The sequence below is a fragment of the Hippoglossus stenolepis genome, chromosome 6 (genome assembly GCF_022539355.2).
Source record: "Hippoglossus stenolepis isolate QCI-W04-F060 chromosome 6, HSTE1.2, whole genome shotgun sequence".
Taxonomy (NCBI): domain Eukaryota; kingdom Metazoa; phylum Chordata; class Actinopteri; order Pleuronectiformes; family Pleuronectidae; genus Hippoglossus; species Hippoglossus stenolepis.
The window spans coordinates 23,928,051-23,948,891 of record NC_061488.1 but is presented as its reverse complement, the minus strand read 5'-3'; the positions used below and the strand labels follow the sequence as shown (position 1 = coordinate 23,948,891).

General features: G+C 40.5%; 2 protein-coding genes across 3 annotated transcripts in view; both read right to left on the bottom strand.

Annotated features, from left to right (window-relative positions):
- Window positions 1–399: 399 nt before the first annotated feature.
- dpm1 (dolichyl-phosphate mannosyltransferase subunit 1, catalytic) lies at window positions 400–6,262 on the bottom strand. The gene is made up of 9 exons (XM_035159061.2): window positions 6,078–6,262; window positions 5,179–5,278; window positions 4,543–4,576; window positions 3,861–3,937; window positions 2,946–2,971; window positions 2,731–2,826; window positions 2,419–2,487; window positions 2,205–2,319; window positions 400–880 (listed from the first exon to the last, which is right to left on the bottom strand). Exons 1-9 carry the CDS (start codon window positions 6,206–6,208, stop codon window positions 776–778), a joined length of 753 nt encoding a protein of 250 aa, XP_035014952.1. The 5' UTR covers window positions 6,209–6,262; the 3' UTR covers window positions 400–775.
- A 1,000-nt stretch (window positions 6,263–7,262) lies between these two features.
- The window catches only part of LOC118110758 (collagen alpha-1(XX) chain), a 37,434-nt gene continuing 23,855 nt past the window's right edge, over window positions 7,263–20,841 (bottom strand). Inside the window, exons 21-42 of one of the 2 annotated variants that reach the window (XM_035158798.2) lie at window positions 20,635–20,751; window positions 20,335–20,481; window positions 18,386–18,442; window positions 17,868–17,906; window positions 17,596–17,734; window positions 16,202–16,344; window positions 15,616–15,725; window positions 14,416–14,574; window positions 13,697–13,774; window positions 12,992–13,078; window positions 12,843–12,896; window positions 11,543–11,638; window positions 11,365–11,418; window positions 11,208–11,261; window positions 11,015–11,068; window positions 10,164–10,235; window positions 10,036–10,071; window positions 9,357–9,423; window positions 9,046–9,234; window positions 8,822–8,899; window positions 8,142–8,303; window positions 7,263–8,002 (exon numbers count right to left, since the gene is read on the bottom strand). In XM_035158798.2, coding sequence (XP_035014689.2) covers window positions 7,974–8,002; window positions 8,142–8,303; window positions 8,822–8,899; window positions 9,046–9,234; window positions 9,357–9,423; window positions 10,036–10,071; window positions 10,164–10,235; window positions 11,015–11,068; window positions 11,208–11,261; window positions 11,365–11,418; window positions 11,543–11,638; window positions 12,843–12,896; window positions 12,992–13,078; window positions 13,697–13,774; window positions 14,416–14,574; window positions 15,616–15,725; window positions 16,202–16,344; window positions 17,596–17,734; window positions 17,868–17,906; window positions 18,386–18,442; window positions 20,335–20,481; window positions 20,635–20,751 — 2,021 coding nt within the window. In that variant the 3' untranslated portion in view covers window positions 7,263–7,973. The remainder of the gene's footprint in view (window positions 8,003–8,141; window positions 8,304–8,821; window positions 8,900–9,045; window positions 9,235–9,356; window positions 9,424–10,035; window positions 10,072–10,163; window positions 10,236–11,014; window positions 11,069–11,207; window positions 11,262–11,364; window positions 11,419–11,542; window positions 11,639–12,842; window positions 12,897–12,991; window positions 13,079–13,696; window positions 13,775–14,415; window positions 14,575–15,615; window positions 15,726–16,201; window positions 16,345–17,595; window positions 17,735–17,867; window positions 17,907–18,385; window positions 18,443–20,334; window positions 20,482–20,634; window positions 20,752–20,841) is intronic. The other variant, XM_047340264.1, reaches the window with a different exon arrangement.

The following is a 20,841-nucleotide window of genomic DNA, read 5'->3' as shown; positions in this document are numbered from 1 at the left end:
AACGAGCCAAAGGTATAAAGAGAACGAACCGCTTCCCATCGGTGTGCATATTGCAAACCAACCTTTGTCCTGTGCACCATGCTCTGAGCGTTAAAGTGTGATAATACTGTAAGAGATTTGTGTCTCTTCCTCGTTGTCAAAGTGGGATTGCAGAATTGCCACGACACTGTTACAATATTATCACCATGAACATACAGGACAGGCCTGAGGTCACATCCATACACATTGTAAATGGTCAGTATTTATAAAGCTGCCTGTGTTTAAAATCAACAGCCCCTTACACTTTTTTATCAGTGATATCAATGAGAGAAGCCGGTTGCTCTCTGTGACCCAGTTCAGGTTTGGACTCACTGTACAACAAGAGCACGGTCAGAGGAAAGAAAGAAGAAGAAACCAGACAACGATACAAACTGTTTAATTGGATAGACACAATGACAGGTGGAGCAGTTCACTGTAAACAGCGTGGAGTCCACTGTCTTGACTGGAAATGACGAGAAACTGTGCTTTGCTCACCATTCATTAAAGAGGATGATGGGAATGTAAAGCACTATGTTCCTTCAGTACTCTGGACAGCTACTGACAAGGAATTACTTTATATTTACAGCTAACAGGGGACAGACATGTCTCCATGTCGTCTAACATCATGTAACTTCTGAACATTAGGCAAGTGGAGCTTGTTTTTCTCCCCTCATTACAATTCTGACATAACTACTGTGCACAGTATGTAAGAAAGCATCATGGGATATCCACACTTCACACGAGACGTCACTGATCATCATGTTGTGGCAAAGAGTGTGAGCAGTCCTTTCACAAAGGACACAATCTCGTTCCCTCCCAGTTTGGACTCTCCATAAACTCGATCCACAAAGGAGATGGGCACCTGTTTGTTTCAATGCAGAAGAAGAAGATCATTGTCAGTTCACACCATAAAGCAGAGTCACAACACTGAAGTTAGCTTCGGATTCTGAGGTTAATGGACAAGTTAAGCTAAATTTAAAAAGAATTTCCCCATTTCTCTACTTCAAGAAAGGATGGTTTCACAGATTTGTTTTCTACACCTGAAGAAATTAGAACATTTTTTTTCTAACTTTCCAATTCTGAACTTGCAGATCCAGCCCAAGTTTGATAAATCTACACAGGTGTTATAAACCTTCTAAGTCTATGGAAGCAACTCGTTCATCTAGTCCACATCTACCTATCTAATCTATATAATATCAATCTACCTAATAATTGCAGGAATCTCTGTCTCTATGTGGAACGCATAACTCAAGAACCCTTTGTCTTATCGGCTTCACACTTGATACGTGTATTGTTAAGGAAGTGCAGCTTTGAATTTGGTGCAATTTGGAGCCTTGTTCAATATTGATAAACTTTAAATAAACAGGAGACCAACGCTCTGTAGCAACGGCTGCTAGAACTCATCAATGTAAGTGAGGTTGGAGATCATGACAGCAGCGCGTTCACAGCAACTGATTCTCCGGGTCAGGGTTCTGCGTTCTGAGTCGAGCTTCACTGAACTTTGAATAAACAGGTCAACAGCTCTTTGTGCAGCAGCGATGGCTTCATGGTTCTGTGGACTCAGTCCTGCAGCCAGTCTTTATTTTCTGCTCAATTACTGCAGGTCACTTTTACAGAAAGCAAACAGCCCATTCCAAACAGGCTGGTTTAGAACTGCACTGCACTTGTTTGACAAATCTTAAGTATCGTGGTTTTTGAGCTTAACCTTGTGGCCATGTGGTCTGGAGGCCGATTGTTTTTATAATACAACACAGGTTTCAATAATCTGAATGGGGGTTTTAAACAGCCTCTCTAATCTGCTTGTTAATCTAGTCCTGGCTTATAAATTGAAGTAAAATAGACCCAGAAGAGTAAAGTTTGTAAACTACACCTAGTCTGATGTGGGCTTCAACTCCCACCTCGGTTTTTACAAACAATAAATGTGTTTCAACAGAGTCATTTCAAACACTCCCTACTTCTAGAATTTTTTATGTTTCACTATTGTTTGTTTAAATGGTGTTAAGGCCTTCACTATGATTTCTAATGCTTTCACGTCTATAAATTATGTAAAATGATAATCTAGTGAAATAAATCAAATGTAAGTTTTCTTCAGTTGTCACTGCTAGGTCCTCATTTATGGACGCAGGATTAATGTGAAAAGCTTAAATACAGAAATTAGTGAGAGAATGCGAAAATTAGGGCCTCACCTCTCCGATTGTGTAGTTGAGCTGTCTGGCGCGGACGATCATCTCCATCTGAAAGACGTAACCTTTGGACACGCACCGCTCAACCAGGTTCTCCAGCACGTTCTTCTTGTACAGCCTGACGGGAATGAGAATAAACGAACAGCAGGGGTGTGAAACATCTCACTTTCATGCACGTTCAGTTCAACAGGCAGCAGCGTTTCACAGCAGCACATACCTGAAGCTGCCTGTGAGGTCTGAAGCATCGGGTCTCAGCAACACTTGCGTCAAAAAGTTGGCTCCTCGGCTGTGAAAGTGAGGGAGACGGAAAGAAAATGAAACCTCAGGACTTGTCCACGTGTACACAAGGAGCATTCATAAAATCCATCCAGGGTGAAGATTTTTGACTGGTAAACATATTGTTGTCTGTCTACAAGAACCAGTTTTTTCTTCCAGACTCCTGATTGGCCATGGTGGCATTACAGATAGTCATATTGTGTCAGTGGAAGACAAATAACATACAAAATTAAGGACAGTGTACCGTCGTTACCTGATTAGTTTCCTGCGCAAGTCCCAGCCGTATACGCCACCATTGCCTCGGTAACGAGTACCAGAAACCAGGTCATAATTACCCTCCTTCTGCTTTCTGGCAAACAAGGAAAAAAACAATCATTAACAAAAAGATATATCGACGCCTATAGTTTAAATATGGAGATTTTTCACTGTGGATATCAATTACAAAATCAGGAAAAAGATAACACTTACTCAATAAATTCTGGAATAAATTTGGGCTGAAAGAAAAAAAAAAGGACAATAAAATCTCAGTCACTGACAAAAAACGAGACACGTACTACTTCTAATACAATTCAGGAATCTGTAAATCCCCCTTTTCCACTGGTATAAAAACCCACTAACACCCACTAATATCTGGCTTTTGTCTGCGATGGGAATGGATACAATCTGTATTAACTCCTGGGTCAAATGACTCTGCAGTAGACACAGATTTTTATCGACTCTGGCCCAGATCAGTAGTGAGAGAAACGAGAAACACGGGTGAAGGTGCTAATTTTGCAAGACAGTGAGGTGAGAGGGCGCCTCAGTTGCCAGTGTTCATGATGTCAGACATGATGTGCCGGGGAAAAAACAGAAAGGCAAACTCCTCTACTGGCAATCAGTAAGGAGTACCCTATTAAAATAAAATGATATACCCATAATTGTTGTGTAAAAGAGGGATAATGGAATCAGTTAGAGCTAAAATTTGTATTATCTAGTACTAATAGTTAATATAAGAACAACAGTTATAATCGATAGTTTTAAAATAAGTGGTTTCAGCTTCTTGAACATGAGGATTTGTCTCATATCAATTTATAATGTCGCCAGTAACCTGAATCTCTTTGGGCTTTAGAGTAATGTTCAGACAAAACACCAGTTTGAAGACATCATGTTGGGCTGACACATTGTGGATCTATCCCCACTTTCTGACATTATATAAACAAAATAATAAATCCATTAATCAGAAAAGCAACTATTGAGTCACCGTCAGTTTACTGCACAGGCTTCAGCTTCATGTGTTGTGCAGCCATGGACTGTTATCATACACAGGAGAAGCCACACACACCCACAGCGTGTGAGGGAACTATGAACATACTGTGTGCACACAATGAAGCAGGCTCCACTCACATGATGGGAGAGATCTGCATCCATTATAAAGATGAAGTTCCCAGTTGCGTGCTTCATGCCATGGATGTAGGCAGTGCCTTGGAAAAGAAACAGGACTTTATCAGAATTTGGCAATGGTTACTAAAGCCATTTTAAGGGATGAACTCCGGAGAATGTCTGCACAATGGGGTCTGTACTTTCTCCGGAGTTCTGCCTTTTATGTATGAATGCAACAGGAGATTCTCCGGTGAGACGCATACAAATCAACACGGAAATCACTAGAGCAGTATACAGGCAGCAGGACGTAGCAGCACATCAACACCACTGCTTGAATCTCTTTGTCTTTCCAAGTTCTAAATTTTGTCTGGGTCTTGTTCGTGTATAGCATCTCTCTTTCATCAGGAGATTTGTATTCTTTTTGTTCTTTCAGTTTTGCATCCGTTGCTGTCTAGAAACATCATCAATGCAAATCCTCCAGAGAATCTCTTGCTGTTTTCTCACATGGGCTCACTCAGACATTATCCAGAGTTTATACTAGGGGGCTGGGAGGAGACACTCCAGAGAAAGTCTGCAGCAAGTGACTTGGACATTTGCGTTCTCACATAAAACCAGACTGCATAATTTAAGGAGATTTTCCCGACTTCAGTGCATGTCTGAAAGCAGCTCAAGATGAAACACAAATTTGTTACAGTCTCAAACTTACCGAGGCCTAATTTCTTCGCTCTAGGTCGTAGGACCTGAAACACAGAACAGAAAGAGTAAGACTGTGCATGTACACAGACATCAGAGGTGGTGCTACAGGGTAGGCAAAGCAGGAAGTAGCCTGGGGCTCCAAGCTAAGAATGGCTGATTACTTCTGTCCACAATTTTGTGAGACGCCCCTTAGATTTTATGATCAGCTTTGTACAGGAGACTGCAACAACATGATGAGAAAAACCCTAACAAGTCCCCAAGTCACTAGTTTTTTAGGTTTTAAGTTTTAATTGTAGAGGTTTGGTGGAAGACAAGAATATCTAAATGTGTGTGCATTATGTGTCTGGGATGATGGTGGGGTTTGCACTTGAACTTTATTATTTTACTATTATTCATGTCTAAGCACTGTATGCACTTTGTTCATAATATTAATAATAAAAGGACAGTTTGAAGTAGGAAATGATGTGGTTTGGTATCATGTGTTTCTCGGGGGGGCCAGTGTCAGATTGCAATTCAACATCTGACCCAGACGATCAGTTCTAGTCTCTACAGTATTTGAAAGACTTCTAATACATTCTTCACACAATTTTATGAATTGCTTGATATGACTCTTCTCAAAGAAAGACAGCAGTGATTCTTCACTTACTATCCTGTCCTCTCCATATATCTTCTGCAGCTGCTCTGCCACCTCCAGTGTTCCATCTGGGCTTCCGTCATCAATCACTATGATCTCATAGTCATATCCACTGTAAAAGCCACACATAAAAATTGCGTTGTGTTTAATGCTCCACACATGAGATCTGCTGCAAATCGTAGGTCTTTTTAATCAATGCTGAAGACTTTCCTGTTTGCCACAGCCTGCTCTCAGATCAATCAATCCCTCACTTCTTACACTGCACTGTTACACTTATATTCTTATTTATTGACATTTTTCTTCTCAATGCAACTCTTTTTAAATGCTTCTTTTTTTCTACTGTCTTATGTTGCTTTTACAATTTGTCATGATAACTTTGATACTTCATGTAAAGCCCTTTGAGTTGCTTTGTTGTTGAAATTTGCTATAAAAATAAACTTGCCATGCTTTGCTTACTGCATGATGATTAGTATTTAAATAATTATAATCATACGGTAATACCCATTCCTCAATGAAACCGATCTGTAAATACGATCTCAGTGTTATTAGGTTCAGTTTATTTATGCAGCAGCGCTGAAATAGTGACATTAACCACAACTAAATAATAAAATATACCATTTTGACATAGTCAGCCATGTTTTTTGTTTACGTGTGACGTCACCCTGAGAAATCGTGTCCCCAACTTCACAGGAGTTTACATGAATTTAAAGAATTAATCAAGACTCTACAACTTATAGACACATGCACCTAAACCTGCTCTGAAGCTTGAAGCCAGGTCTCTACCCTCAAACAGCCTTCAGGGGTTAGAACGAGCAGCTTCTCTCAGGTGTAGTGACAGCTCCTTTCTGCTTTAGCACTGATGCTAGCTAACGTTAGCAGCAGCCTAGCAGCTCCGCTGGCTGAGAGCTCACCTCTCAGTGAAACACTTCACCAGCAGCCACACGATCAGAGGAAGGTTCTCCCGCTCGTTGTACGTCGGCAATAACACAGAGTATCTGTCTTGTCTGTCCCTGCTCGGCTCTGAGGTCTTTCTGCTCGCCATAGTGACGTGGTCCACTTCCTGTGTAAAGTCACCCACTCAACTTCCTGTTTGTCCTTTTCAAAACAAGTGGGGGATTGGCGCGATAGTATGGGTAAATGATAATGTGTGCCACGACATTTTTACAGTGAAAGTACTTAATACAAGCAATACCTCAGTGATCTGCCACAAAACTCAAATACTCAAGAAATAGCTTACATAGGTTTTTACCATCAATCACAAAATCAATATTGTTGCAGCACCAAAAATGTAAGTACTTAAAAAGAAAATCAGATATTCAGATAATATCATTATTATTATTGTTGTAATTGTCATTATTATTGATAGTAATACATATTTCTTTATTCATGTCTTTTTTAAGATTCTGAATCTGCAAAATAAATATAGTAGAGTTAAAAGTACAAAGTATTATAAAATTGAACTACTCGAAGAAAGTACCTTAAATTTCTATAGTTGAGTATGTCAACTTAGTAATATTCAACAGCCATATTAAGTAATTTTTACATCAGCTACACTGATAAATCTGATAAAAATCACAGCCCCATTTTCATGTCTTCTATTAATATATCCTTTAAGTGAAAATGTAACATGTGTATTAGCCTAATCATTCATTATACATTAACAAACTGTTTTCCATGTTGCCTACTGTGTTCCTCTATTTTCTTAGAACCTTCAGATTGCTATGAACAGCCATTGTCCACCTTTATTTAAAAAAAAAACATTTTAAACTAAATTAGAAAAATGATCCCATCACTGAAACTAACCTGACAGGTTGGAACTTCTGTGCTGCTCTTAAAATAAACCCCACTCTCTCTCCAACATGGATATGACTGTGACTTTGTTATCATAAGACCCTTGTTCATTACTTTATCTCCTCTTGCCCTCCACAGAGAACATAGAGCACTTAAGCAGATGACAAATCTGCTGTGTTAGTCCTCCAGGAGGAGAAGGGTTTAACGGTACCACATGATAAAGTTATTTTGGATAAGAAAAATACTACACGAGACACATATCAATGGAATTTTATTAACAAATTAATAAAAAAATATACATAGGAAAAATTCAAACAGACGGCACACACACACACACACACACACACACACACACACACACACACACACAATGTAATGCTTATTAACCAACCCCCAGAAAATCATTAAATGTAAACATTACTTTTCAATGTGAATAGATACAGTATAAAATATTATAACATGAATAACTGTATACAGTAAATATAATAAACACAAAATATACAAATTATTATACACATGGCAACAAACATTCTCACAGTATAATTTCTACCATGCAACAAAGAGGAGCTTTTACACCATGGGTGTTTTTGTTATCCTTGAGGCAGTAATTGTTAGAATAGCCGATAGAACAGGTAGAAATGAAACACTAAACTAAACTACATCAATACAGTGCATGAGTACATTTACATGGTGTGGATAAGATTACACTTTACTGGTCCCAGTGGGGAAATATTTTCCTTAATTGACGATATTTGTCCATCAAAACACTGATCTATATGAGGAAGCTCACCACTTGTTCTGTTAACACATCAACAGTCGGACAGAGATCTCCTTCCTGTGTTATTTCCTTTTCTCACATATGATGAAGCGTCTGCATCAGTCAGTGGCAAGTTCAACACGCCGAACCTCGTCAGTGGTGCTTTTCTTAAAGCTCCATACCCGGTCTGTCATTCAGCTCCAAAGGCAGCACGGTCATTTCAGACAGACACCATGCAACCGCTACCTGCTTCTTCATATCAGTGCTCGTAGCCATAATAAGGGTCTTCTGGGTGAAGAGAGCAAACAGAAAATAAAGTCAAGTGGAGGCTAAAAACAGAGCTAAGAGTGTTTCTCCGTGTGTGGTGGGCATAACACAAGTCTAATACTATATCTTAATATTGCCAGGAGCTGTCCTTGTTGCTTACCTGTTTGCTGGGGAACTCGTTGGCAGCCTCCACTACTGTCGCACATGCCCGGTGGTCCAACTTCGCCCGGCTGCCCAGGATGACCAGGGATCCCCCCTGGTCCTGGTTTACCATCATCTCCTTTGGAACCTGGGACTCCAAGCTTGGACTCACCTAGAGGCCCTGCAGACACACGCAATACACAACACATATGCATCAAAACCAGTTGTCAGTACAAAAGAGTTGTTAACTGATCATTTATCAGACCGTTTTGTGCCCTATTAGTTCAGACATAATTTCTTGCAACTGATCAAATTTGGTGCAGTGTCCGTTCTAAACCTGCCTGTTCTCTTGTCCTGTGTTAAAGCTCTGGAGCTACTTGAGAATTATTCCTCGTCGTGAGTGAGTCCTCATCAAACAGTTCTACAATATACTGTCACTTTACACATGTGCAGAGTGAAGTTAGAAAACTTTTTCTTCATCCTATCTGGTTTGTCTGCAATGAACATTTTATAGTCAATGTTTTTCATAAAATGAAACTGAATTAGTTTGATTGCTGTTCATGAATGGGGTTTATATAGAGATTTGAATAATTTATTGAAGTTATTTTTTCAAACTTTTGATTTATGAGTGTCCACAATCTGAGCCCCAGCTTGCAATACTCAAGCGGGTACGGAAAAAAAAGACCCATGAAGAGATACCTGCAAATCCTTTGAGCCCTGTGGGCCCCTGGACATTGGTCCCTGCATCACCTTTCCCTCCGGGTATACCTCTCTGCCCTGCAGAAAAAGAAGATCCAGATCAGCTTGTAATATTATCATAAAATGAAAAAGAAGGTGACATCATCAAAATGTATAAACGTCAAGCGTCAGAAAAATGTGTTTGGTTTCTATTCGTACAAACCCTCGACTAGATAGAGTCTTACCCTGTTCTCCTGGATATCCAGACCTGCCAGGTCTCCCCCTCTGACCAACGTTACCCTGGTTACCCCTGACACCTGGTGGCCCCTTCGGCCCTGGGATACCCGGTTCTCCTGGGGGCCCCACTGGCTCCTCAATAGGAGCTGGCTTACGACTTATATCGTTCATGAACATGTCGAGCTTCAGCACCTCCTCTGAAAAAGCAAGAGTGTTGATTCATCTGGAGTTTATTCTAAGTTACAGCTGCATAGATAAACACACAGATACCATCACTGTAGAAGATTCCTGTTTTACCTGTGTGCTACAGACAACTTACTGTGCACTAGATGTTCACAGGCCTGTGTGACCAGTTGGAAGATCATGGCCATTGACTGAGGTTCCCCCTGTAAAACAAAAGCAAACTCAACAACTGAGGCTCCAACAAAAAACAGTGTTTCACTTTAAGAAACCTTTAATTCACTAGTGCAGCATTCTAAACCTGCCTGGTTGGAATGGGCTGTTTTCTAGGACCTGTGCTAATGCTGGTTGCAACTTTCTCTCTGAAAGTGACCTGCAGCGATTGAGCTGCGACAAGTCAAGACCGAATGCAGAACCCTAAAGCTGCGCCACCGCTGCTGCACAAAGAGCTGTTCACCTTTTTAATTAAAGTTTGCCATGAATGCGCTGTTGTCGTAGTCTGCTTAAGAAGATAAGTCCCAGCTACCACTGCTACTGGTTGCCTGTTCATTCAAAGTTAATAAATCTTGAACACATCGCATGTCCTAATCGCACCAAAGTCGACACTGAATTTCCTTTGGTCCTTAACAATACACATGCCAAGTGTGAAGCTGATGAACTGCTGTTGAGATATGCAAACCACATTTAGACAGAGATTTCTGGATTTATTAGACAGATACAAAGAAACAAGGTAACTGACTGTGCTGATAAGTCATTTTAAAACAATCTCTGTGCTGCAAGAAAAAAAATATAAGAAAAAGACATAAATTATCACCCACCTTCTCTCCTCGTTCCCCTTTATTACCTGACAGACCCTGTAAAATGAAAGACACATGTGTATAGACTATAATAAACAAATGTGAAGACAGATAATGGCTGATGCTGTCATTTGTCCCTCTGGTCTTACCGTAGGTCCCACAGGTCCTGAGCGGCCCCTATCCCCTATAGGCCCTGGGTATCCTGGCATTCCCTGGAAACCCTGCACAATACACACAGATGGATGAGTGGAATGCAGAAAAATGACAAAGCAGACAGATAGATTTAAACTCAGAGATACCAAATCCCCCGGCAACAAGGAGAACTGGGTATAATGCGGAATATGCACAGTGGACGGTACCCCACACACTAACTATTTCAGTTTAATGACATAATGTTAATGTATGTTAATACATTTGGAAACAGTGCATGTCAGAGAGGGGAATCTGTGGCATAATCTTATACTATGAACAATACAGACATTATAAAAAGGCCAGAAGTTTAAATTCCATTTATCATTATTAGTATTATCATTAGTAGGTTGCTATCTTAAAATAGTGCACGTCAATAACAAACAGCATTAAAAAGACAACATTTTAAAAAACTGCAAACTGTTAAACTGGGCTACATGCAAAGTTTATTTCATGGCAAACTGTGTGAAAAAACGTGAAAACATTTGTGGCCTGAAGGTGGTGCCAGAGGAACGCTCATAACATCCAAAATGAAAAGGCTTCATTCTCAGGACATCTGTGCATGAGTATCATTCCATTCACTTTTAATAGTTGGGGTTGTTAAGTGTAGATTGGGCCCTTATGGTGGCTTGAGACACATATAATATTAGGAATTAGGAAGACAGATATTCACAACAGATTTCGTACGATGTTTTAATATTCTGTGTTGTGGACCAAACCGTTAACAAAGGGGAAATTTGTACCCAATGCTGGCACCAAAGTGGAAAACTCTAACATTTGACACATTGATAAAAATAAAATGTAGTCTTACCCTGGGTCCAGTGAGACCAGGTGAACCGATGTTACCTTCGATCCCCCTGATGCCCTGTGACACATGTTACAGAGAGGAGAACAGACACAGAGGTAGAGAGGGTCACTGCATCAGCTCAGCCAGGCGAAGAACTGCTAACATCTACTGTTCTGTAAAACCTCAGCAAAAATCTAGCTGGGCTCAAACAGCTCACCTGGGGGCCTGGGATCCCCTCTTCCCCTTTCGGGCCTGGAGGTCCCGGTAAACCCTTCAGGAAAAGACAACAATAAGAGTCACATTAGTATTTATCCAACATTACAACATTCTGTGTTTTTTTTGTGTTTTAGTGATTATCTTCCGTTTAAACTCACCTGGACTCCTGGGCGGCCAAGATCCCCCTTTTCCCCACTTGTACCCGGAGGGCCCTGACAAGAAAAACATGAAAACATAAACCAGGTACATTTTTCACACAAATAATAGATTCATAAGTAACTAGTACAGCGTCTAATGTATCATTGTAATGTATTGAAGCATAAGACATCTCCCCACCGCTTTTCCATGGACAGTCATGCCACGGGGTCCTGTGCTGCCAACAAGTCCAAGGCCTCCCTCAAATCCAGATTTTCCTACAGGACCCACCTCCCCCTGAAACACAGAGAAAAGTAATATGAAGATATCCATTTGGGAATCCAAGCAATCCTCAGAATACAACACAAACTAATGTGTAACTAATGTGTAAAAGCTGAACTGATGTGACATGTTCAAAAAGGTCATGTGATATTTAGCGAGTGTTCTGAAGCAGCAGACTTAACCTTGACGAGACTTCTGCAAGCTCATATACGCAGAAATCAGAGGAACAGCTTGATATAACAATCTCTTCTACATTATTAGATGATCAGACACTGTGGTGGTTCTGTTATGGAATACAACCTGTTTAGTGCAACTGGCATTTACTAATGATTTCACTGCATTTTCTTATGTATAAGTACTTAAAATATTGTCACACCTTACATTAAAAACTGTTTCTTTTAATCGATGTTGTTAATATTGTAATTTTGTTGATTTGTTCAGCTACATGCGGCATCTATTCCACCTCTGTCCATCCTGGGAGAGGGATCCCTCTCATGTGGCTCTCTCTGAGGTTTCAGCGTTTTTCCCCCTGTTAATAGTTTTTTTTGGTAGTTTTTCCTTACTCCTGTTGAGGGATGGAGGACAGAGGATGTTGCACCTTGTTAAAGCCCTATGAGACAAATTGTTATTTGTGAATATGGGCTATACAAATAAAATCTGATTGATTGATCGACTGCTGATAGGTGAATGCAGAGGTAACATTGGACATTTCATCATTTAGCAGGACTACGATCCTATACATACGGCTGGGGAAACCAAACAGCTTTTCAGGTTCAGGAGGTGGAACATCTTGAACTGCTTGAGTAAGTCACCTGATATCAGTCTAATTGAGCTGCAATCCAGTGAAGCTCTGGGATAGAATCACCAGGGGAGACAGTGTCAGCTGGTGCCCGGGTGTCCAAGACTTCACACAGGCACTGATTTAAAGGATTTCCCACAAAATAATGATATTGTTTGAATACATGTGTTATTGTTTAAACTAGTTGGACTTTTGCTTTTAGGACACTCTGCATGAAAGTGTTTGTATCTCCCCCAGTTTTCTCTGCGTAGATGTTAACCTCAAACCTCAAATTATACCTGAGACATTATACTTTAGTTTAGTATCCATTATTTCAACATATAAATGTTTGCGGAGCTATCCTTGTTAGGGCTTTGCGTTGACTTCCATTCATCGTGGACAGCCTAACCGAAACCATATCCCTATTTTTTTTCATATCACCTTTTGGCCATGCTCTCCCTTCTCGCCTTTTTCTCCCCGAGGACCTGGCTTTCCCTGTAAAAAGAAACAAAAAAAACCACAACCAAAATGAATGTCACCAAGTTATTAAACTAAAAGGTGATTCAACCAACACTTGAATGGTGACGTACATTTGGTCCAGGGGAACCGGCAGCTCCAGGGACGTCAGAGGAACAGGAACAGGTGTAGGCGGGGGCAGGACAGCTCTCCTCATCTCTCTGATGCACCCAACAGACACACAGCAGACAACAAAGACATCAAGTCTGCCCTTGTATAATGTATTAACTGTGCTCTACTACCCCTCACTGTTGCTTAAAAATAATATTCTACAGCTTATGAATAATGGTTTATTTTTGTTCTACAGTGAATTGTCAAGAGGGAAACAAGCAGTGTGATAAGAACTTCCTAAAACAGTGTTTCCCCAAGGATAGTTTACTTAGTGTTTGTTTGATTCGCTCCAGAGTTTATGAGGTCGCATTTAAACAAAATGTCAACAACAACATTTTGTGCTCAGTACAAAACGAGACGTGACACACACAGTCAGGACTCAGTGTTAAAGTGACAGGAGCGACACACATACATTAATAACTAAATGCATGATCGTAAGTTTGTCATCGAAATCATCCCAATAAAAAACGGACCAAATGAACTAGTTAATTTTTGGAACTGTGAACTGTATGAACTGAACTTTGAACTAGTTCTTTTTGAGTGTGAACTGGCACAACACTGTCCATCTTTATGTGCAGTCGATGCTTCAAATACTGTATTCACTCACAATGAGCTTATACCAAGTAAGAATGGTAGGAGAAGGTAAATGTAAATAATAACAGACTGACCACTCCAGGCAGGTCACAGCAGGTGTCCTCTGACGCCCACGTTGTGTTACAGACAATCTCGAAAGATTGCAGCTGGAACTGGATTCAGAGAAGAACACAGGATGGAAGTTGAGAACAGGGCAGAGGAAGAGACCATCAGATGTTTTTAGGCTACAGCCACATTACTACATCCTCATTTGAAAATGCATTAACTCTGCTACAGATAGTTTGGAAACGCTGCTGGCCCAGTTTTACTTTGAAAACTCCAGGGCAGAAACTGAGATGTTTGCAAACTATGATGTAGACACTTGCAACCGCTTGCTGATTGGGTCTTTCCGTTAACGACATACCCTTCGCTGATTCGCCAGGTTCCTATCACATGATCCCTTCCAGAAGAAAACAACGGTCTTTAGCCTTGGGTACCAGTGTAGAATGCAACTTGGATAATCAATTACACTCATTGCTGACCCTGTTGTCTCTGCTCACAGCTGTTGTGCAGTTAAATCCAACAGTGTAGTGTATGTGAGTGGTCACATGATATGCGTTTTCAGGTGTGTTTGAATGGATGAGGAACAAAACTGATATAGAGCCAAATTGCTCTGGTGGACAAAGATCGTTTTAGTTTGAAAATGCCAATTTCAAATGAAAACGTAGTAGTATGGATGTAGCCTTAGAAACGTTCAATGTGTACAACATTACTGACAGACTGAAATAATGAGTACTGAATAGAGAAACGGTACCGGGGCGGATCCACTGTTGGGTCCTCTGGTCTTCACCAGTTTTCCCAGCATTTCAAACCCGTCAGTGGGCAAGGTGCCTAGAGGGCGGGCAGGTCTCTCCCCCACACGCTGGCAGTCCACAGACAGGGAGACACTCACCTGGCTGACAGACAAGTGAACCTGCCGAGTGGAAGAGAGAGAGGACTGATTAAAATGACCGACAAAATGATGTAAAATCCCAGACTGTGTTCTCATATTAGACCAGAGTTTCAGATTTACTAGACCAATCCTCAGAGGAAAATGCTCCCAACAACACATTGTAAATCTATTGCTACTGTTAGGATATTTTTTCTTTCTTCATGCTTTGGAATAATTCTCTAAGAGAAAAACATGATCATTGTTAAACTAATCCAGGAGTTATGAACATCTTTTCATTCCCACTGGATGTGTGTGTTAGTGTAAATCACACTTAATCTCAAAATATGTGCATCATGTTTGTGTTTATATTTGACCGAGCAAATCGGGCGATAGGGTGCCAAGGCTGGTAAGTAAATAAGTAAAAGGAAAGTAAGCAAAAGAAAGTAAATTGGCTCCATGAGCTGTCACAGTCACTGCTGCAGCTCCAACTGCTGATCATGAACAAATAAGCCAAACTACAATAACTGTCCCCTGAAGTCCTTTTCTCTGTGCCCCCCCCCATGACCACTTGTGATCAGATCTCACATCCCCGCTCTATATGCATAGAGTCACATCTGTCATTTGTGTTCGTATTGATGAAATTATGATGTTTTTACCCAGTCAGAGATTAAAGGTGTGTCTGATCTCACTGTCTTTCTGTGTGTGTGTGTGTGTGTGTGTGTGTGTGTGTGTGTGTGTGTGTGTGTGTGTGTTGGTGCAAGCAAGATATAATAGATATAGAGAGAAAAAGAGCGAGGTCAGCAGGGGCTGAGTGAATCAATGGGCTGTACACAACTCTACAATGCCTTAAGTTTTTTACCCATTTGAAAAAAAGTACAAAAAATGATGTGGCAGTCAGTGTTGACATTGTGGTGGTGACCACAAACCAATCAACATGTGTGTTTATTTCCTGTTATTGCATGTCTTGACATTTCTGTTTTATAACAGTAGGGTTAGAGAGTCATGCAGGAGATAAAAATAACGTCAGTGTTTAATTTCCTGCAAAATGACGGTGGGGTCAGTTCTGTGTATGTTGTCTCTCACCTTGTGAAAGCTGCCGTAGAAGAGTCTGTAGACCTGCGGCTGGTCGAAGGTCAGTTCCTGCACCTCTCCCCTGTAATCCAGACTGAAGTACACCAGGTGCTTTGTAGTAGCTGTGGATAAAATTCACTCATTTATTACGTTATTTCTTACATTAAATCATGGGGGGGCGCTAAAGACAGGAATGTCAGCTATAGTTTGGTTTGATTTTGCTGGGTGCAGGGAGAAACTGTCTGGGTATAATAAAAAGCTTCAATACATAGCTTTTTTCTCAGTGAATTGCTTTGTCTGCAGGATGTTAGAAAATAATGAAAAATACACCTCCAAACTCCCTAATGCCCGAGGAGACATATTCATTTGTCTTGTTTTGTCTGACCAACAGCTCCGAACCCACAGACACTCAATTTGTTATCACACAAGACAAAGAAAACCAGAAAATCATCCAATTTATTTTATAACTTCCAAGTTATTGGCTTCTTCGCTCGTCTTCACTCTTCCAACAATACAACCCTACGACAGAAGCTGAGACTAGAGGGATGAGAAGAGAAAGATAAGAGAAAGTCAGATGCATACAGTAAATGTTACTCACGGTCTAGCACCACTCCCATCTTGGGCTGGAAGTCATTGTCAGTTAGCTGCCACAGAGCGAAGGGTTCCCTGGGTGTGTCCTGCAACATGCGGAAGGCGATGCTGATGGTGTGTTCTGGAGAGAAACCTGCAGGGTGGATAAACCTGGAGCGATAGAGGGAAAGATTGATCAGTTCATTCCCAAGGTTTTCTCTTCTGAGGAAACCATTAGATGTGTGTGGAATCTGAATGATAAAATAATCATAAATACACTTCAGTCAGACAATTCACATTTAAATGTTTATTGCAACCGTAGAACAGGTTAGTGTTTGGCGTCTACAGTCTGACTTAATCACTCCCCCAGATATGATTTCATAGATATGATGGGAGTGATACGCAATTATTTTTAACCCCCCGTCGGAGCCTACAGGTGGATGCTGGGGGGGTCGAGGGGCTGAAGCAACTGGCAGCAACACTGACGCAGCAGCGGGGGCAAGCAAAGAGATTGATGGGAAATTTTCTCTGCTTAAATAAACCACAGAACCATGAAGCTGCAACAACGCTGCGGCACAAGGAGATGTTCATTTCAGTTGTTGTCGTGAATGCCCTGTTGTCATGATCTACAGCGTCCCTTACGCCGATGAGTGTATGTATCTATTGAACGTGTCACGTATCTAAATCACACCAAATTCAACACCACGCCAAATGAGAAGCTGATAAGATGAACGGTTCTTGAGATGTGTGAGCCACATACAGACAGAGATTTCTGGAATTAGTAGATAGATAAGACAGATGCCTGCATTTTAATGTTGTTCTTTTAATTTTATGAAATACTCACTCACATATATTTTAACTCACTGTTGTGGAAAATAAACCTCTGTAGATTTGTCTTTCTTCCTTCCATACTCACTCATTCATGACACCAAAAATAAATTGCTTGTGCAACTTTTACTTTATACACAGCAAACCTAATGAAAACAGCTGTGATCATAGCACAGATAAAGTATTTAAGTCTGTAATGAAGACTACAGGCTCTGTAAATTGTTCATTGATCGAGGCTGAAGACCAAGGGTGACAGGGTCTTTGCAGGAACTCAGATTGGTGACTTCCCCCGTCTGTGCACAAATCATCCCTAAAAACTCACTTTTCCAAACGGCTTTTATAAATTCTTTTATGTGCTATATCCATTGTTGTCTATGAATTTAAATGGTATTGTGTTCTTTTGTTTCCTGTTTTAGATTTTTTAATTTCTTGATTTTTATTTGTCCCTCTTTGTGAAGGACTTTGTAACGGATGTTTTGGAAGGTGCTACATAAATAAAGTTATTATCATTATTATTACTTAGGTTAGTTAACGCAGGGCTGCATCAAGACAAGGTCAAATCCACAGTAGAGGGTGAATGAAATTTGTGCTCACTTGGTGCTCTGTGTCAGTTGGACGTCTCTGAACAGGGTGTAGGTGGGGACCGTGTTGAAGACAAAAGGCTCGGCTGCCACACCTTCCACGGACGAGTGAGCGCTCTGTGTCAGACCAAATGCTTCCATCATGTCAAACCCTGACACAACACACACACGACAGAAATGAAAGAAGGCACATCATGTCGACAGTTTAAATCTGAGGTTTCAATCATTTTAAACAAGTCTTTTAAGAGACAGTTTGTAGTTCTGAGTGAGGACAGCTGCTCTCACCTTTAACAATGCTGTTTCTGATGGTGACTTCAGGGCACACTGAAGAGAACACAAGAGGGCAGTGTTGAGCTTTCAAAATAAATCTCACTCAATCTCACAATGCACTCCAGGTATATTAAGATAAAATTGCTCTTGGCTATTAAATATGATTCATTGAAAACTGTATCATTTTCTTTAGAAAAATATTTCAATGGCCTCAATTACGTTTGAGTGGTCTGAAGTCATGTAAGAAGCAAATTAAATTGAAACTATTAAATAAAGCATGTATCATAACGACAGTACTCGTGATTTCAACCACTTCGCTAAATCTAATTGTTACACATTTTCTCATTGTAGTAATATTTAGAAAAATAACAAAACTGATGTATTCCTTCTTTTGCAGTGAACCTGCTGTAGTCACCTAAGGACCCCCTGTCAATGTCTGGACTCTTAACATGTCCATTCGATTTTAGACTGAAATGACACAAATATGCTTATTGTTCTAATCATGAGATAAAGACAATGAGCTGATGAGTGACCTTCGTTGTGGATTGGATACATCCGGGGATGGATGGGAATTCTGGCTGGAGCTGTGGCTGTAAAAGGAACAAGAAAAAAAAAACAAGATGCATTCAAGCAACAACAAAAATATCAAATCTTTAATTAATTCTTGTTTAAAGATCATTCACTGTATGTATCTGTCTATAGAAACAGTAACTCAATTCAACACCTACTGATTGATTTTGTACATTATATAGAGGAAAGCAGCCAAGAAATTATTTAGTGTCTCACCTTTTGTGTGTAAATCATTTATTTAACAAGAAATTCATGAAAAGCAAATGCCAGCCTTCATGGTAATCTAAAGCTGCTTTCAGACAGGAACCGAACTCTGGACAAGCTCCACACATTCTCTGGATGTATTTGGGTGTATGTGAGAACGCAAATGTCAGAGTGAGAGCCTCCGTACTTTCACCAGAGTTTCTCCTGCCAGCTCTCTAGCAACAACTTTGGAGGATTCACCACGAGAGAGTGGGGGTGTTGATTATGTTTCTAACATGTGACAGACACAAAAAAGTGTCAAAGATATCAAGAGATCTTTAGGTGATAAGGGCTGACACAGGTGTTGATGTGCTGTAAACAACATGTCATCTCCGCAGCAGAATTATTACGTTACTTCCTTCCTGTCTGCTCAGCACCCTTCACCAGCGGCCTCATTGATAACCGTTGCATGGGCATAAAACGGGCTCTGAAAGACTGCAAATGTTGGGATCTATAAAAGCAAACTTGACCAGAGAATGTACGCTCTTGTACGCTAACTCTGACCCATGCATATGAACATTTTGGAGACGGAAAAAAAGGATGCAGATGTTTGGAGGTGAACTGAAGCCAGATTATTGATCCAGTTCATCATTAACATTGAAACCAACAGTGTTAGTTGTGCAAAACATTTCCATAAGAACCTTCAATCGAAAAAGATATAAAACAATTTACAGCAATTTACATTCAGACACCATTAAACAGCAATTACAAAAAACTATTCACTTTCAAACTTTTCAAACAACATCCACTGATGTGTGAAGTTATCGGTCTGATTGCTATATATGAAAATATATAAATACTGCAGTGACACTCGTGTGTAAGACTTGGACCTTTGTGCTGAACTGACTCCCACTATAACGACTCGACAGAAATGAACCATCCCAGTACAAAGACAAGTACTCACCACTCTGGTTTATTAGCCGAGAGGTATGTGTGTGGTATGATTTACACTGTATAATATTTACCTTTCTATGTAGAGCCTCTTTTAATTAATTTAAATATACAATTCTGTCAAATTGGATAGATTGGGGAGATCACAGCTGTCTCTGGATTTAATAATCGTGCAGTTTTGGATAATTAAAATACGAACAGTCGATACAACAAGTTCATATTCAGATTTTTTTGGCTCCACCTTTGAATTAGATCCTTTATTTAATTTCAGGTTTTGTTCTTTCTATCGTCTTCACTCTAACTCACTGTATTATCCTTACACTGTATCAGTGTGTTTTCTTTATTAATGACATCCAACCAAACACCAAACAATCTGTCTTTCTTGTTGCGCTCCTTCTTCTCATCGCTTGATTTGAATGTGGGCGTGTAGAGGACCCACTTTGATGCAGATCCACTTACGAACGTTTCCAGGTGGACTGGGAGTTATAAAAGCTTTCAGTTGTGCGTGAGCACGGTTTTATAAATCGGAATCTTTTTTTGCGTATGCCATTTTTCGGCTTTTGTGCGCATGTACACTTTTAGTATGAATCCTACACACTGTTATATAGAGATTCCTGTGTTGTTGTGAACGCACCTGACCGGAGAATCTCCTACTGCGTTGTTCATGTGTAAAAGGCAAACTCCAGAGAAAGTCTGGACCCCATTGTGGGGACATCCTGAGGAGTTCATGTCTGAAAATGGCTGAACTAACTTCAAAATGTTGTTAGTGAGATCAAACCTGTTGGATGGAGAATGGAGACAGCAGCCCCCTCTGCTGAGCCGAGCAGTGAGTGCACACTGATGCGATACAGAGTCTCTGGTTCCAGATCAGTGAAACAGTGACTGCTGCTGGACTCATCGACACTTTCTTCCTTTGTTTCTTTGTCTACACACACACACACACACAAACACACACACACGCACGCACACACAGAGATATAACACACATATGTTCACACCGATGGGTAAATTAATAGTGGTTACATCAGCTTTACGAGCTGCCAGTTAACAAACTGTAATTGATTTAACTCAAGATTACCTTTGACAGAATGGATGACAATACGATATCCATCGACAGCAGACACGGGTCTCCAAGACACACAGATGCTGGAGTGGTCTGACCTGACCACGCTCACACTGCTCACCCGCAGACTGGCTGGAGAGAGAGAGTGTGAGGGAGAGAGAGCTAAAACTATCTTTCAACATGAGATCTTTTCCAGCAGGTGATGATTTCAAAAAGTCATGT

What these genes read in the sequence shown, in the direction of transcription:
- dpm1 (XM_035159061.2), bottom strand. Translation starts at nt 6,208, where the DNA reads ATGGCGAGCAGAAAGACCTCAGAGCCGAGCAGGGACAGACAAGACAGA. An exon ending in ATGCAGATCTCTCCCATCAT is followed by an intron (nt 2,972 to 3,860) that starts GTGAGTGGAGCC and finishes TTTTTCTTTCAG; the next exon opens with CCCAAATTTATTCCAGAATT. An exon ending in TCAACTACACAATCGGAGAG is followed by an intron (nt 881 to 2,204) that starts GTGAGGCCCTAA and finishes TGAAACAAACAG; the next exon opens with GTGCCCATCTCCTTTGTGGA.